General features: G+C 43.0%; 1 protein-coding gene across 1 annotated transcript in view; it reads left to right on the top strand.

The window, feature by feature from the left end:
- PELI2 (pellino E3 ubiquitin protein ligase family member 2) overlaps nt 1–13,148 on the top strand; it is a 123,978-nt gene extending 110,830 nt beyond the window's left edge. The window contains exons 6-7 of the mRNA XM_014529265.1: nt 966–1,154; nt 8,182–13,148. Of these exons, the coding sequence (XP_014384751.1) occupies nt 966–1,154; nt 8,182–8,748 (756 nt within the window). The 3' untranslated portion in view covers nt 8,749–13,148. The remainder of the gene's footprint in view (nt 1–965; nt 1,155–8,181) is intronic.
- The last annotated feature ends 840 nt before the right edge of the window (nt 13,149–13,988 follow it).

The following is a 13,988-nucleotide window of genomic DNA, read 5'->3' as shown; positions in this document are numbered from 1 at the left end:
TTGTCCCACATTACAGGAAATGCCGAGCAAGGCCAACTGCAGGGTTGCTTGGTTCAGCAGTTCTGTGACATCCCAGGAACCAGTGTCTTTCTGTCTTGCCCTCTCCCTCTGGGCACATTAGCTTCTGGGCGAGGTCTTCCCATGGGTGAGAGATGCTTCTGCACTACCACACACCCCGGCGCACGGCAGCTTCTGGCCGAAGAAGAGGCGGCAGAGGCAGTTTATCCCTTGTCTCTTGTCTCTTTTACTAGAAATTTTTCCAGGCAGCCTCCCAGAAGACTCAGTCAGTTCCCATTGGCCAGATCCGCCACATGCCCACCCCTAAACCAGCCATTAGCAAGGGGCTGGAATCATCAGACCTGGCTTATTGTACTCAGGATTTTCCCCTAAGTCATGTGAGCAATATCCGCCTCAAGAGAGAGGAGCCAAATCCCTGCAGCACAGGTGTCCAGGTGTCTGTCCTGCCATTACAACAAGCTGCTGAGCCTTCCACCCACATCCTCTGCACTGATTCATATGAAAACATAGTGGCCGCAAATTGTTGGCTTCACATTTGTTGAAATTTTGTATGTTTAATAGAAATGTTTTCCCTTCCTCTGCGCATTTCCCCGATAATGAGTTCATACAACGCATCTTTAGATGATGAGATGAAAGCACTGCACAAATAAACAGAAGATTCTGGAATCACCTGGAGGGAGGAGGGTGGGTTGTGAAAAAGAATCTGTGAGGGAGAGGCCCAGGCTTCAGGTTGTTTGTTTTTAAGCTCCTGAGATAAATATAATGTGTCTCTGGAGAGAAATTATTCATCCATTTTACCACTTCTTCCATATTGTTGGGCTAACTGGATATTTTATCCCGATTCGCTTTAAATCGAAAATTCACCACTTCCATCCCCTCCGCACCTACCCAATATTTTAAAGAGATTCTGGAATCCCTTCATTTAGCATGCTTTCTCTATTCTCCAGGAAAAGGCAGCAAAATGGAAAAACCCCGATGGCCACATGGACGGGCTCACTACAAATGGGGTCCTGGTGATGCACCCCAGAGGGGGCTTCACTGAGGAGTCCCAGCCCGGGGTCTGGCGCGAGATCTCCGTCTGCGGAGATGTGTACACCTTGCGAGAAACCAGGTCAGCCCAGCAGAGGGGAAAGCTGGTGAGTAGACTTCACTATGAAAAAATGCAACCGGCTACAGAAACCTAACTCGAGGACTGTCGTTTCCCTCCCCGAAATTCAGCTTTGTACAGGTACACGTGCTGGGTACCACTGGCCCACAAGGGTGAGAATTCTGCAGCCCCATCCAACCTTAAAAGCATAATCATTTATTATACCCTTCACCACAAAATTCCACTTAAATTCACTAAGAATAAACTTATTTTTAGTGTAAAACTTTACTAACTTGGAAAAAAAACTTAAACAGTCTAAGACTAATTAGTGAAAATTTTGATTTACAGAATTATTTACTAGACCTTCTGGAACTAAAAGATAATTAGCTTTTTTTGAGTTTGTAGTAAGAAGTTAATACATAATTCCCTATATAACTCACCAGAATTGTAGTTATAGCTTTTTATTTGAAATAAGTCATATGTGCATTGACTTGGCATGCTAATATTTTCCTAGAACTATTATTACTTACCCCAAATGCCCTAAAGCAGTTGGTTCTTTAACCCTTTCTTCTATGGAGAATGATTGTAATACCTTGAAGGAGAAGCTTTGGGTTTCTGATCTTGCCACAGCTATGAGGCACAGCGTATAAGGTTTTTTAAATTGAATTTATTCTGGTGACATTGGTTTCAAGTGTAAAACTTAATAAAACTTCACACTGCCTCGTGCGCTGATCACCCAAAGTCAAGTCTCTTTCTGTCCCCATTTATCCCCCCTTTGCCCATTTCCACCTCCCCCACCCACCTTCCCTTCTGGCTAGCCCCACACTGTTGTCCATGTCTATGTGTCATATATATACATATATATATATGTTTTGTTTAATCCCTTCACCTGTTATCACCCAGCGCCCCAAACCCTCTTTTCTCTGACAGATGTCAGTCTGTTCTGTGTATCTATGCTTCTGTTTCTATTTTGTTTGTTAAGTATTTTGTTGATTAGAGTCCACATATGAGATCGTATGGCATTTGTCTCTCTCTGAATGCCTTGCTTTACCTATACATATATATATATGTTTTGTTTAATCCCTTCACCTGTTATCACCCAGCGCCCCAAACCCTCTTTTCTCTGACAGATGTCAGTCTGTTCTGTGTATCTATGCTTCTGTTTCTATTTTGTTTGTTAAGTATTTTGTTGATTAGAGTCCACATATGAGATCGTATGGCATTTGTCTCTCTCTGAATGCCTTGCTTCACTTAGCATAATCATTTCCAGGTCCATCCATGCTGTTGCAAAAGGTAAGAATTTCTTCTTCTTCTTCTTCTTTTTTTTTTTTAATAGCCTGGTAGTATTCCATTGTGTAAATGTATCACAGCTTTCTTATCCAATCATCTAAAGGTTCTCAATAAATTTTTCACTTCAGTACTTTCAATTAATTGTTAGTTAGAAGCTAGAACAAGAGAGAATAAATGCTTTCTTCAAAATTCCCATAGAAAAAACATAGGAAAATAGAGGAATGATCCAGCATTTTTCAGAGAGAAAGATGATAACCAAATATTTTTAAACTGGAAAACGAAGATTTGGGGGGGGGAGGGGTTACTAACCTGGCTTTTCTCTCCTTGCTATTTATTATCAGGGAATTTTTTTAATTTTCTATTTTTATACCATCACTCAGCTACAGGTACAACTGCTTTGACGGTAAAACCCAGTCTTGGAGCATCATGGCTGAGTAAATATGAGAAGTGTTTTTTAAGAGAGGCCAAGCAAATTCAATAAACTTTGTCTAAACGCTTTTAAAGAGATTACAAATAGGGAAGAAAATGTGACAGCAGTTTTTCCAAATAACTTTTTGTCTCTGATCACCAGATAGTGTTACACAACACTGACCTATGTTGGCCATCCTGGTTAGTACTCATTCTAACAGCAACAGTGAGAAGTCAATAAAAGATTGCTGGGTGCAGGCACTGCATTAACATTTCAGAGACATCATTAGCTCCTAATTTAATCTTCACAGCAGCCTTGTCAGGGAAGTGGAATTGTCCCCCTTTTATGGGTGAGGAAGGTGTGGAGTAGAGAGGTCACTGTATTTTTCCATGTATAAGATGCTTTTTCTAAAATTGTTAGACTGAAAATCGAGGGGCGTCTTATACACAGAAGTCAGACAAGGAGGGAGCCTTGCAGGTGCGTAGCTGCCTATACCTTGTCAAACAGGCTTCCTCCAATCATGAGCCTTATTGTTAGTGACGTCAGCTGATGCTGTAATTGGAGGTGGAGGTGGAGAGTGTGCAGATGCAACAGAGACTGGAGCATTCTGAGCCCATAAAGATGTCAAAAAAGAAAAAAAGAAAAGATAAATACCTGTAAGTGATTGTCTTACTTTGCAAAATTCAAACTGAATGTAACCAGCTATGCAAAAGAGCATGGAAATAGAGCTGCAGAGAGACAATTTGGACCTCCTCCCACTGAGTGTGTGATCAGACAGTGGAGAAAACAGGAAGAACAACTCCTTAAATGCCAAAAAAGAAGAGGGCCTTAAGAGGAAAACCAGCAAAATGTTTAAAATATTGCTTTCTTAATTTGGGGTTGGAAAAGTGGGGGGCGTCTTATGCACGGAAAAATACAGTAAATATTGCCCAATGTCACAGAGTTAGAAGGTGGCAATAGATTGGATTGAAACTTGGGTCCCCCTGATTGAGAGTCTGGACTCCTGGCCATCACTCAGTACCGTCTTGTGAGGAGTCACATCTGGCTCTCATCTGAGATGGTCACACCAGAGCATTTGCCTCCTGGGCAAATGTAAAGCATTCGTAGCAATCCACAACAATCCACAAAAGGGCTTGTTTGTCCAAGAGGGCACACCCTGGATGCATGTCTTGCCCACTTTGGGAATTGTGTAGTGACCCAGCTTACATGCTGTAGTGTGCCAGAGACAACTCCAAAGTATGTTAATATAGACTAATGTTAGTTTTCCCTGGAAGTGACCCTGAGACCTACGTAAAGCTGTGCTGTACTGTCTGGTAGTATATCACTGACCCAGCCAACAGTAAAGGTTTCCAGTTTCTGTCAGTCTGGTCTTGGACTTTTGGGTGACACTGTGGGGATGAAGGGACATCCTCCTGCGATCCCCACTTGAGAACTTGGAGAGCAATTTGTGTCTGTCCGAGAAGAAAGCCTACTGATCCTTTGCACTTCCATTCCAATGTGTGACACTCTGGTCCTATGCGTGTTACCAGTAGCAGTTGATAGAAATTATGTGTCTTGAAATAGCATTTGTAATTTAATATGGAAATATTGAACTAAGGTGGTCAGCTAAAAGTCCAGAATATTTGTTATGACAACAGTCTTTGCCTCCTGGTAGAGAGTTTTGTATTAACATCATACTCAGTGTTTAATGTGAATCAATATACTAGCGTGTTTTTAACAAGTCACCACAGTTGCTCATTATTACAGCACATGATGAGCCCTTGGTACTTTCATTAAGTGTGGGGGAAATATTTTTTCAGGAGCTTAAACCCCTGAGTAAATAAATAGGCGAATGAACTGTGAATTCTGTCTTACTCATTTACCTAGTTAATGATAACATGGTAACATTTATAATACCGCTCTAGTAGACTCAAGTATTGATTACACTATATTGGCTTTCTGTAAAATTAGGTAAATTCACTTAAGTTGATTTGCTTACCTAATTCTAGGTGAAATTATAAAAATAACCATATTGTTGCCCAGCCACAGTGGCTGAGTCAGTTGAGCTTTATCCTGTGCACTGAAAGGTTGCAGGTTCAATTCCCACTCAGGGCACATATCTGGGTTGTGCGTTCAACCCCTGGTGAGGGCATGTATGGAAGGCAGCTGATCCATGTTTCTCTCTCACATGTATATCTCTCTCTCTCTTTCCCCTCCTCTATCTAAGCACGTCCTCCGTCCTCGTGGATGCAAAGATTAAAAATAAAAAATAACCATAGTGTTACTACGCATAGGCTGTACCAAGTGCTCTGTGTTAATTCTCTCTCAGGCATCACTCAGAGCAGCCCTAGGAGGTCAGTATTGTTACTATTTACAGATGAGGAAACCAGGCTTTAAAAGGTTGTCACTTGCTACAGGTGGAGGATAGGGCTTTCAATTCTGTTTTCTAAGTTTAGCCATCTGATATTTCAGGGCCTGTAGGTTTTAACTATCTCTCACTTCCACAACCCTGTCTATTTCTTGTGCCTTCTCCTTGTCCCCCTTTTGTAGAATCCTATATAATAAAAAGCTAATATGCAAATTGTCCCCTCGGGAGTTCGACCAACTAGGAGTTTGACTGCTTACTATGATGTGCGCTGACCAGGGGGCAGCAGCACGGAACGAAGGAAGGCCCCACCGGCAACTGGGGGAAGGAAGGCCCCAATCAGCCCTGATCGCTGGCCAGGCTTAGGGACCCTACCCGTGCACGAATTTCGTGCACTGGGTCTCTAGTTTAAAAAATAAAATCCAAACCTTTGCCTCTGCACAGTGGTATCTTCCCCATTCTGCCCCCCACACTGTATTCTAGAGAAAAGCTACACATTTTGTTCATAGATAGAGGTAGCACATAAGAGAGTACAGATAGGAAGAAAACAGGCCACTGTGTGGGCAGCCACTATGGTTCCGAAGGCAGGCCACAGGCTGCATTCTGAATCAGCGACCTCCCAGCGAGACCTGAATGATGAGTGGGAGTTCCCCAAGCGAGGGATAGACATGGGGTTGGGTGTGATGGAGAGTGCTACTCAGAGAGCTCTCGTGCGCATGCCTGTGGGCAATCCAGCTCAATGCATCCATAGACTTGAACTGCGTGCACTCATCACAGGCAGCCCTGCTTCACTGCGAGCTGCAGCAGCTGAAGTCGAGTGGCCATATTGTGAAGGTTAGAAGTTTGGGCTTCATCCTGATGGCAGTGGAGAGCCAGCACAGTCCTTTAAGCCAGAGAATGACAAAATTTCTGATCTTCCCCATCCTCTCTTCTCCTTACATGGTTCGTTTCCTGCACCCCAGCCTTAGTGGGGGGTACCCTGGCTCTGTCCTTGGCCTCCTGCCCTCCCAGGGACCCTGGTGGGTAGTCTCGTCCACTCCAGGGCTTCACCTAGATGATGATAAATCCCAGATGTGCTTCTCTGAGCCACACCGGCCTTCTATGCATTACATTATAGACACTTTGCACAACCCAAAACTACACACCCAAAACTGACCTTACTATCTTTCCCCCCAAATCTGCCATTTCTTCTAGATCAGTGGTTCTCAACCTTCCTAATGCCACGACCCTTTAATACAGTTCCTCATGTTGTGGTGACCCCCAACCATAAAATTATTTTCATTGCTACTTCATAACTGTAATTTTGCTACTGTTATGAATCATAATGTAAATATCTAATATGCAGGATGTATTTTCATTGTTATAAATTGAACATAAAGCATAGTGATTAATCACAAAAACAATATGTAATTATATATGTGTTTTCCGATGGTCTTAGGCGACCCCTGTGAAAGGGTCATTCAACCCCCAAAGGGGTCGCGACCCACAGGTTGAGAACCGCTGCTCTAGATCATCTGTCCCTGGAAAGCCCTGTTCTCTATAGACGGTGAAGCCTTTCTTCCTGAATCGGAGCTGAGGGCTGTGAGTCCAGTTCCTCCACATTTAACATCTGTGCCACCGAAACTCTCTTTGCTGAGCTGCACCCACCCTCTTTGCCTGGAGAGAGAGCTCCCACTGTTTCCACTTCCAGTTGCACCCATCAGTTCGGCCTCCACTTCTGGAAGGGACCTTTTGGAAAGGCAAATCGTTGTTTTATAACTTCCTGAAACTGCCCAGGGACACCCTTTGGGCACTGAGGCCAACCGACCTCTCCACCCTGGAACTCCTGTCCTGCCTCCCAACGCCCTGTGCCCCATCCAGCCATGTTCAACTGCCTGTTGAACCTTGTTGAACCCCTTGTTCCCGCAATGCACATGGTGTTTGGCCTTCTCCTGCCTCCTCCTGGTGTGCCTCCTCTCCCACCTGCTGACTCCTAACTACATCTTTTTCAAATCTCTGTTCAAGGAAAACGCTTTAAAAACCATTTCTGACTTTGCCATCATCAGAGTAACGGGAGCAAACATTTACACAGTGCTCACTGCATGCCAGACATTGTTCCAAGCACTTTACTTGCAATGACTTTTTAACCCTCACAATCCCCTCACCTGCATTCTACAGAAGAGGAAACTGACACACTGGGACTCAAGGTCACAGAACTAGAGAGTGACAGAGCCTAGATTCAGAGCCCCGCAGAGTCCCCATTGGGACTGCTGTGATGTGGCCTCACATAGCACTTGCAACACCTAACTGACCTTTAGCTGGAGCCTGTGTGGCTCCCACTACTAAGGAACAAGGCTCTTCCGGGTGGGGGTGAGGTTGTATTGGTCTTGCACCCCGGGCCTTAGAGCACATGCCCCGGCTGAGGCAGCCGTCAGATTCCTGCTGACCAACTGTGCTTGTCAGCTGTTCATCAGTCTTGTGAGCACCTCGATGCTTAGCCCCGCCTCCAGCCGTCCTCCCAGAGTGAAGGCTCCCACTGACCGCTTATGCTCCGGGCCTCAGGAGTGCAGGGTAGAAGGTGGGTTGTTGGAAGCCAGGAGTCACCGGAGCCGCGTGGACACTGCAGTCATGATGGCAGGCCCCCTCGGGATCTCTGATCGGCTGAGGCAAAATGCGTGTGGTCATCCCTGGATGGACCGGGTGGACATCTCCGGCCCCTGATGAGATCAGAGGGTAACTGTGCTGTTGACTTACGGAGGAAAAGTAAAAATCTAAGGAGATTTGTGCTCACTGAAATTACCGCCACATTAACGGGACACCTCCAGCTACGCAGGTTGTGTCTAGGGCTTTGCGATCGGCATGTGTAGTGTGTCTAGCGTTTAAGAGAGGAAACTGAGGCTCAGGGAGAGTAAGTTACTCCCCCGTCCTGTCTTTAGCGCGATAAACTGACTCCCCGTGCTGACTTCAAAGATGGCGTGTGTATTTTGAAACGAGAGAATGTCAGCGATTTGCCGGATTGTCTTTTTTAAAGGCCTGTCTGTCCACTTGCTCTAGGTGGAAAGTGAGACCAACGTGCTGCAGGACGGCTCCCTCATCGACCTGTGCGGGGCCACCCTGCTCTGGCGGACCGCCGACGGCCTCTTCCACGCGCCCACCCAGAAGCACATCGAGGCCCTGCGGCAGGAGATCAACGCGGCGCGGCCGCAGTGCCCCGTGGGGCTCAACACCCTGGCCTTCCCCAGCATCAGCAGGAAGGAGGTGGTGGAGGAGAAGCAGCCCTGGGCCTACCTCAGCTGCGGCCACGTGCACGGCTACCACAACTGGGGCCACCGCAGCGACACGGAGGCCAACGAGCGGGAGTGCCCCATGTGCAGGACTGTGGGCCCCTACGTGCCTCTGTGGCTCGGCTGTGAGGCCGGGTTTTACGTGGACGCGGGACCGCCGACGCACGCCTTCACCCCGTGCGGACACGTGTGCTCGGAGAAGTCTGCCAAGTACTGGGCTCAGATCCCGCTGCCGCACGGCACCCACGCGTTCCACGCCGCCTGCCCCTTCTGCGCCACGCAGCTGGCCGGGGAGCAGAACTGCATCAAATTAATTTTCCAGGGTCCAGTCGACTGATGCCCTTGGCAGCCATCTACGACTTTATTAACAAGTTACTGTGAAGATTTTTGCCACTAACTCTCGATTTTACCTTTTTATAGTGTTTGTTAAGGGAGGGGCCCGAGGCTGGGAGGAGGGGGAGGGAGTTGGAGGCCAGTGGTGTGTGACTTGCTGCATCGTCCTTGAAATCGGCCTGGTGAACCACATGATCTCTGTAATGATTGAACCGAAGCGCCATGCATTTATTTCAACCTTGAGTTTTTAAGCAAGTCTTTTTTTCCCTTTGTAGCCTTGGATAAAACTTTAAATCATATTTTAAAAATGAAAAAATTTATTCAAAAGTTGTTGGCTCATAATATGCCGCGGTCCGTGCTGCAGGGTGTAGGTGTCCTGGAAGACGTACGATGTCTGGAAATACTTGATACAACAGGCTAGACTCGGACCAGATCAGGAGACCTTAGGCACAGGTGGTGGTTTTGAAATCTGGGGCTTTTTTCTGATTTTTCTTACTTTTGGGGGAGAGAATGTTCATATGTTGTCCTGTTTTCTTTTTAACGTTGGTGGAATTTAATTATTTTATACACACAATCACCAAATACCTTGGCATTTCAAACAATGAACTTTCCGTAACTTTTTACTTTGCCTTTTGTTATTTCTAATATAGTTTGCCCCCATACTCATCGTGCATGGCCAGAACTGTTCAGTTTATTAAAATGTAGCAACTTTTAAAAATCCATTCACTGAGGGTGATTATTGCAGCAGTAAACATGGCCTAGGTACTATAATACCAAGTTTATTTGCTTACCGAATTGTTTTAAGATTTAAGAGCGATTAAAAGTGAGATTTTACTTTTTAAAACCACTCGTTGAGGTTTCATAAGTTTTTTTTTTTTTCTTCCTAAAGAAAGCCAAAATTCTGTGAGCCTAAGAGCAACACGTCACAATGACACGGGCATTTTTATCTACTCCCTCTCCGCCATCTGTCACCTTCCCTCGCAGCTTACAGAGCCCTGGAAGTTTTGAAAATGTTTGCAAATCAAGCTACATTTAAATGTGATCATTAGATATACACAACACCAAGTGGTACATCTGCAGAGATAATTTGAAATTCCTGATTTCAAGAGAGCAAATGAGTGTTTACTGAGGAATAATTAAATCAAAATTTCAGATGAGCCCCTCCAACCCTCTCTGTTTTTTCCCTCTCACTTGGAATAATAATCCGTGGGTGCCCGTTCTGTGTGGTACCAGGAGCATCACTGCTCCCAGAATGGAAATCCTACAGGACAGAGCTGGCTGAGATGGTGGGTCCCTGCCACATGGAACAAGTATTTATTTAAGCTAACATCCTCTTAAATTGACCACTGCACATCCGTACTACATTTTTTAACCTTTGTAAAGATTCTAATTTATATGGTTCTAATATACTATATCTGTACTTGAATTGGTTTTTTCTTGTTTTGCCTACTGGCAAATATTTTGCCTATTTTCAATTGTTCTGACCCATTTTTGAATGTCCTTTTCCTTAAAGTGGTAAGCTGTATTACTCCTGATTGCTGCTGCTTAATTTGACTTAATATATAAGAAGTTCAGCCTCTGTTATAAAATAGCTTTACTTTCCCATGGAGACTATTGTGTAGGATGAGATGTGGTTTTTTGGGGGTAGGTTTTAAGTGATGTGAGAATCCAACCACAGTCCTCTTACTGATCGCTTCCCCTGTTCTATGCAGCGTACTCTACCTGCAGACAGAAAAGAAAGCAATGGAGTTGCCTAACTAATACATCAAATGCCTCTTAATTTAGCCAGAGTCTCCAGTGATCAGCTTTCACTGATAGAGTGTGTCCTTTCCATCTGTGATTCTTTGGGCTTCACAAAATGGTAAAGGAAGCACACACTCTTTTTCTTACTATAGAGCTAGAAGGTGGTTTGAGGACTCTTGATACCCTAAAAGTATCTTGTAAGGTAAATGGTCTAGCATCCAGAAAGGCTGGATTTTACCTCTCAAAAAAAACTTTTTTTTCCAGAAAGTTGTGCTCTGATACAATTTTCCATTTTCAAGAACTATATAGGAGTCTGGTAGTTCTGCATATAACATGTGCCTCAAAACAAAATTATCTTCCAACCTGAAAAGTTTCTGACTTTTAGCAAACTCAGATAGCTAAATGGAAGTTGAAATTTGGGGAATAAATTTCAAACTCTTGGAAGGCGCTAGCTACATCTTGTCCTTGCAGCTCCACGTGAGGTCCCTCCTACCTGCCTAAGACACCACAGTGCGGGGGCAAGTCTTCAAAAAGGAAACCATGTTCATCTTGGCCACGTTTAGTCAGATCCTCTTAGGATCTTGGCTAATGAGATTTGTTTCTCAGAGTTGAGAGTGTCAGTTTGTAGGAATAAAGAACTCTAATCACCCAAGTAGAGTAATCTAGTTCAGAAAAGGTCACCTCTCAGAGGTCACGTCTGTTTTTATGTTTTGCTTGCCACCACATTGAAGGGTGAGTCTCACTCCCCTATGTGCATTCATAGGAAGTTACTGACCAATTATCCCCATCTCGGCCTGACCGAAATGCCTCTTGTGAATAGGTTTCCAGAAGTTTGGCCCCAGTGATGTATTCCCATTGGTATTTTTTTTTTTCAGTTGTTTACTACCAAAAAAAAAAAAAATTCAGAGTGAATGGGGTTACAACACAATATTTTTCTAGTCCGGAATTTTTTTATTAATAATCGGTGCTGCCGGGTCATGCATGCTGCAACTCTTAACATTTTCTTTATTTGGTTATGCTTTTTGCAAAAAGGGCTACAGTTCACACTGCAGAGTATTAAGCTTTCTGGGTTTTTCCCACTGTGGCCCCAAAGAGTTAAAATCTTTTAATATAAATAGAGCATATTTATCATTCCTCGATAGTTAATTATAGAGTTTGGTACCTTTGTGCCTCAGGGAAGCCACGTGATATAACTGGTTATAGAATTTCAGGGTTAGGGTTTAGAGAAAGGAGAAAGCCATTGGAAAAACGATGGGCTCCATTAAGGAGACTAATGAATCTGGATGCAGAAATATGCCGGGAACTGGCATACACATGATTGTAGTAGAATTTATTTCCAGTATCATTACGGAAATAGTTTTTAAGTTATTCCATATACTGTATCAGGAGAGTTGAGGAGAGTGCTTCATAAAGCTTCAACGCTTTATTTTTGCTTACATAGAAAAACTCCAACTCCTGTGATGTGGGAGCTCAGTATTGTTGTTTGGGCACTTTTGAGAGTGTAAGGGAAACGTTTCCCCTGTCTTGATTTAAGTGTGACACAGGTCACAGAATTGTCACCTGCCGTTCTATGATTTTGATCGACTTCTTTTGTTTTTAAAAGCCATTCTGTGCTCTGGACTTGCATGAAAAGGTTATGATCACACCATTGTTAATGCTGGCTAACACCGAGCTATATTCGAGTGATCCTGCCTTGTGACAGTGGAATTTCTGATAGACAAACCACGGAACTTTGATTTTAAGCCGGGTCCAGCTCCGTTCCCTTGCCGGTCAACCTTATATCCCCACAGTCCAGCCTCCATGGGCTGAAGGTATGAAGGTCCGTCATTAGTACTGGAAATGGAGCCACCCTGTGATCGCTTCTTTATGACCCAGTCAAAGGCCAATGAGAAAACTTTAGGGTCTTTTGAAAAGAGTGTAAGAATGATTGAAGCAGTACAAGACTTCTCAGTATTTCTTTTTTATAAAACTTACATCCTCTCAAGTAAATTTTAGCCCTCATGAACAATCCCTAGAGGAAGATAGGGAAAAGCAAATATTTTTCCAGTTCTATTTAACTTTCTAAACAAAATAAACTCAATGAAAGGGAAGCTGGGGTTTTTGTTTTGTTTTGTTTTTTAGTGGAGATGACAGATTGCTTCCCTGTATTAAATAGTCTAGTTAAGGGGTGGTCATATTTACCATGTATAGTGTTATGAGCAGTTAAATTTTATGGCTATATTTGTAAAACTTCTTTTATATTTCATGTCAAATTGAAAAATTTATTTCTTCACTATTGTACCTGTGGAAATACAAGCCATTTTACAGGAAAAACCTTCAAAAACTATTAAACGGATCTCAGTATGTTTCTGAGTGGTTGTCTTCAGACTCTGTGGCCATCCTGGGTTCATCAGGACATTCACTAGGAAACTAATACAAAAGCAGACTTGATTCTTGTATTTAAGCTTATTATTGTTTTATATTCCACACAGTGCGGATATATTAAAATCTGGATACTGAAAACCCCCTTAATTTTCTTATGGAAAAAAAACTTCATTGGTGCTTATATTACTATTTCTTGTGACATTACATCTCTGTCAAATAACTCTAACTTCTAGGAGATCTTAACCTGGCTTGTAGGATTAATGGATTTTCTTTCTGACCATTAAAGTTATATTGCTACTTTTGTGAAAATCTTCATTCACATTTAACGACATAAGGATTATGTGTAAGCCTTCAGGCCTTAAACTGATGTCTTCCATAAGAAAATATATGTATGTATGGTAATTTTTTCCATCACGTTGATATTTAAAGAATCTTAGTATTGTTGAGACAGATTTTTCACTTCCACCAAAAGAAAATGCACATTTATGTGGGCTATTGTTTCATGACATGCCATGAATTGTAAGATGTGTTATTATGGATGAAGATAGTTATAATTGTAAGAAGATGCACTCCATTCACAAGGGTACAGTATTCATGGGGAAAGAGCAGTGTTCTACAAATGGAGTTGGGACAACTAAATATCCACATGCAAAAGCATGAAGTTGGACACCTACCTTACACAGTATACAAAAATTAACTCACACTGGATCAAAGGGCAAACACTGCATAATTCTTAGAAGAAAACAGAGTAAATCTTTGTGGCCTTGGGTTAGTCGATTTCTTAAATACAACACCAAAACCTACAACCAACAAAAGAAAAAGATAAATTTGAATTCATCAAATTTGAAGTGTTTTGTGCATCAAAGGACACAAAGTAAAAAGACATCCACAAAATGGGAGAAGATATTTGTAAATCATATGCCTGATAAGGGAGTTGTATCCAAAATATGTGAAGAATGCATAACTCATCAATGAAAAGCCCAGTTTAAAAATGATGAAAACATTTGGATATTTTTCCAAAGAAAATATGCAAATGACTAATAAGCACATAAAAAGATTCAATATCGTTAGCCATTAGGGAACTACAAACCATGAGTTATCACTTTATAGCCACTATGATGGCTAAAATAAAAAAGT

The sequence above is a fragment of the Myotis brandtii genome, unplaced genomic scaffold (genome assembly GCF_000412655.1).
Source record: "Myotis brandtii unplaced genomic scaffold, ASM41265v1 scaffold675, whole genome shotgun sequence".
NCBI lineage: Eukaryota > Metazoa > Chordata > Mammalia > Chiroptera > Vespertilionidae > Myotis > Myotis brandtii.
The sequence above is the reverse complement of the archived record's forward strand: the minus strand, read 5'-3'. Positions and strand labels throughout refer to the sequence as shown.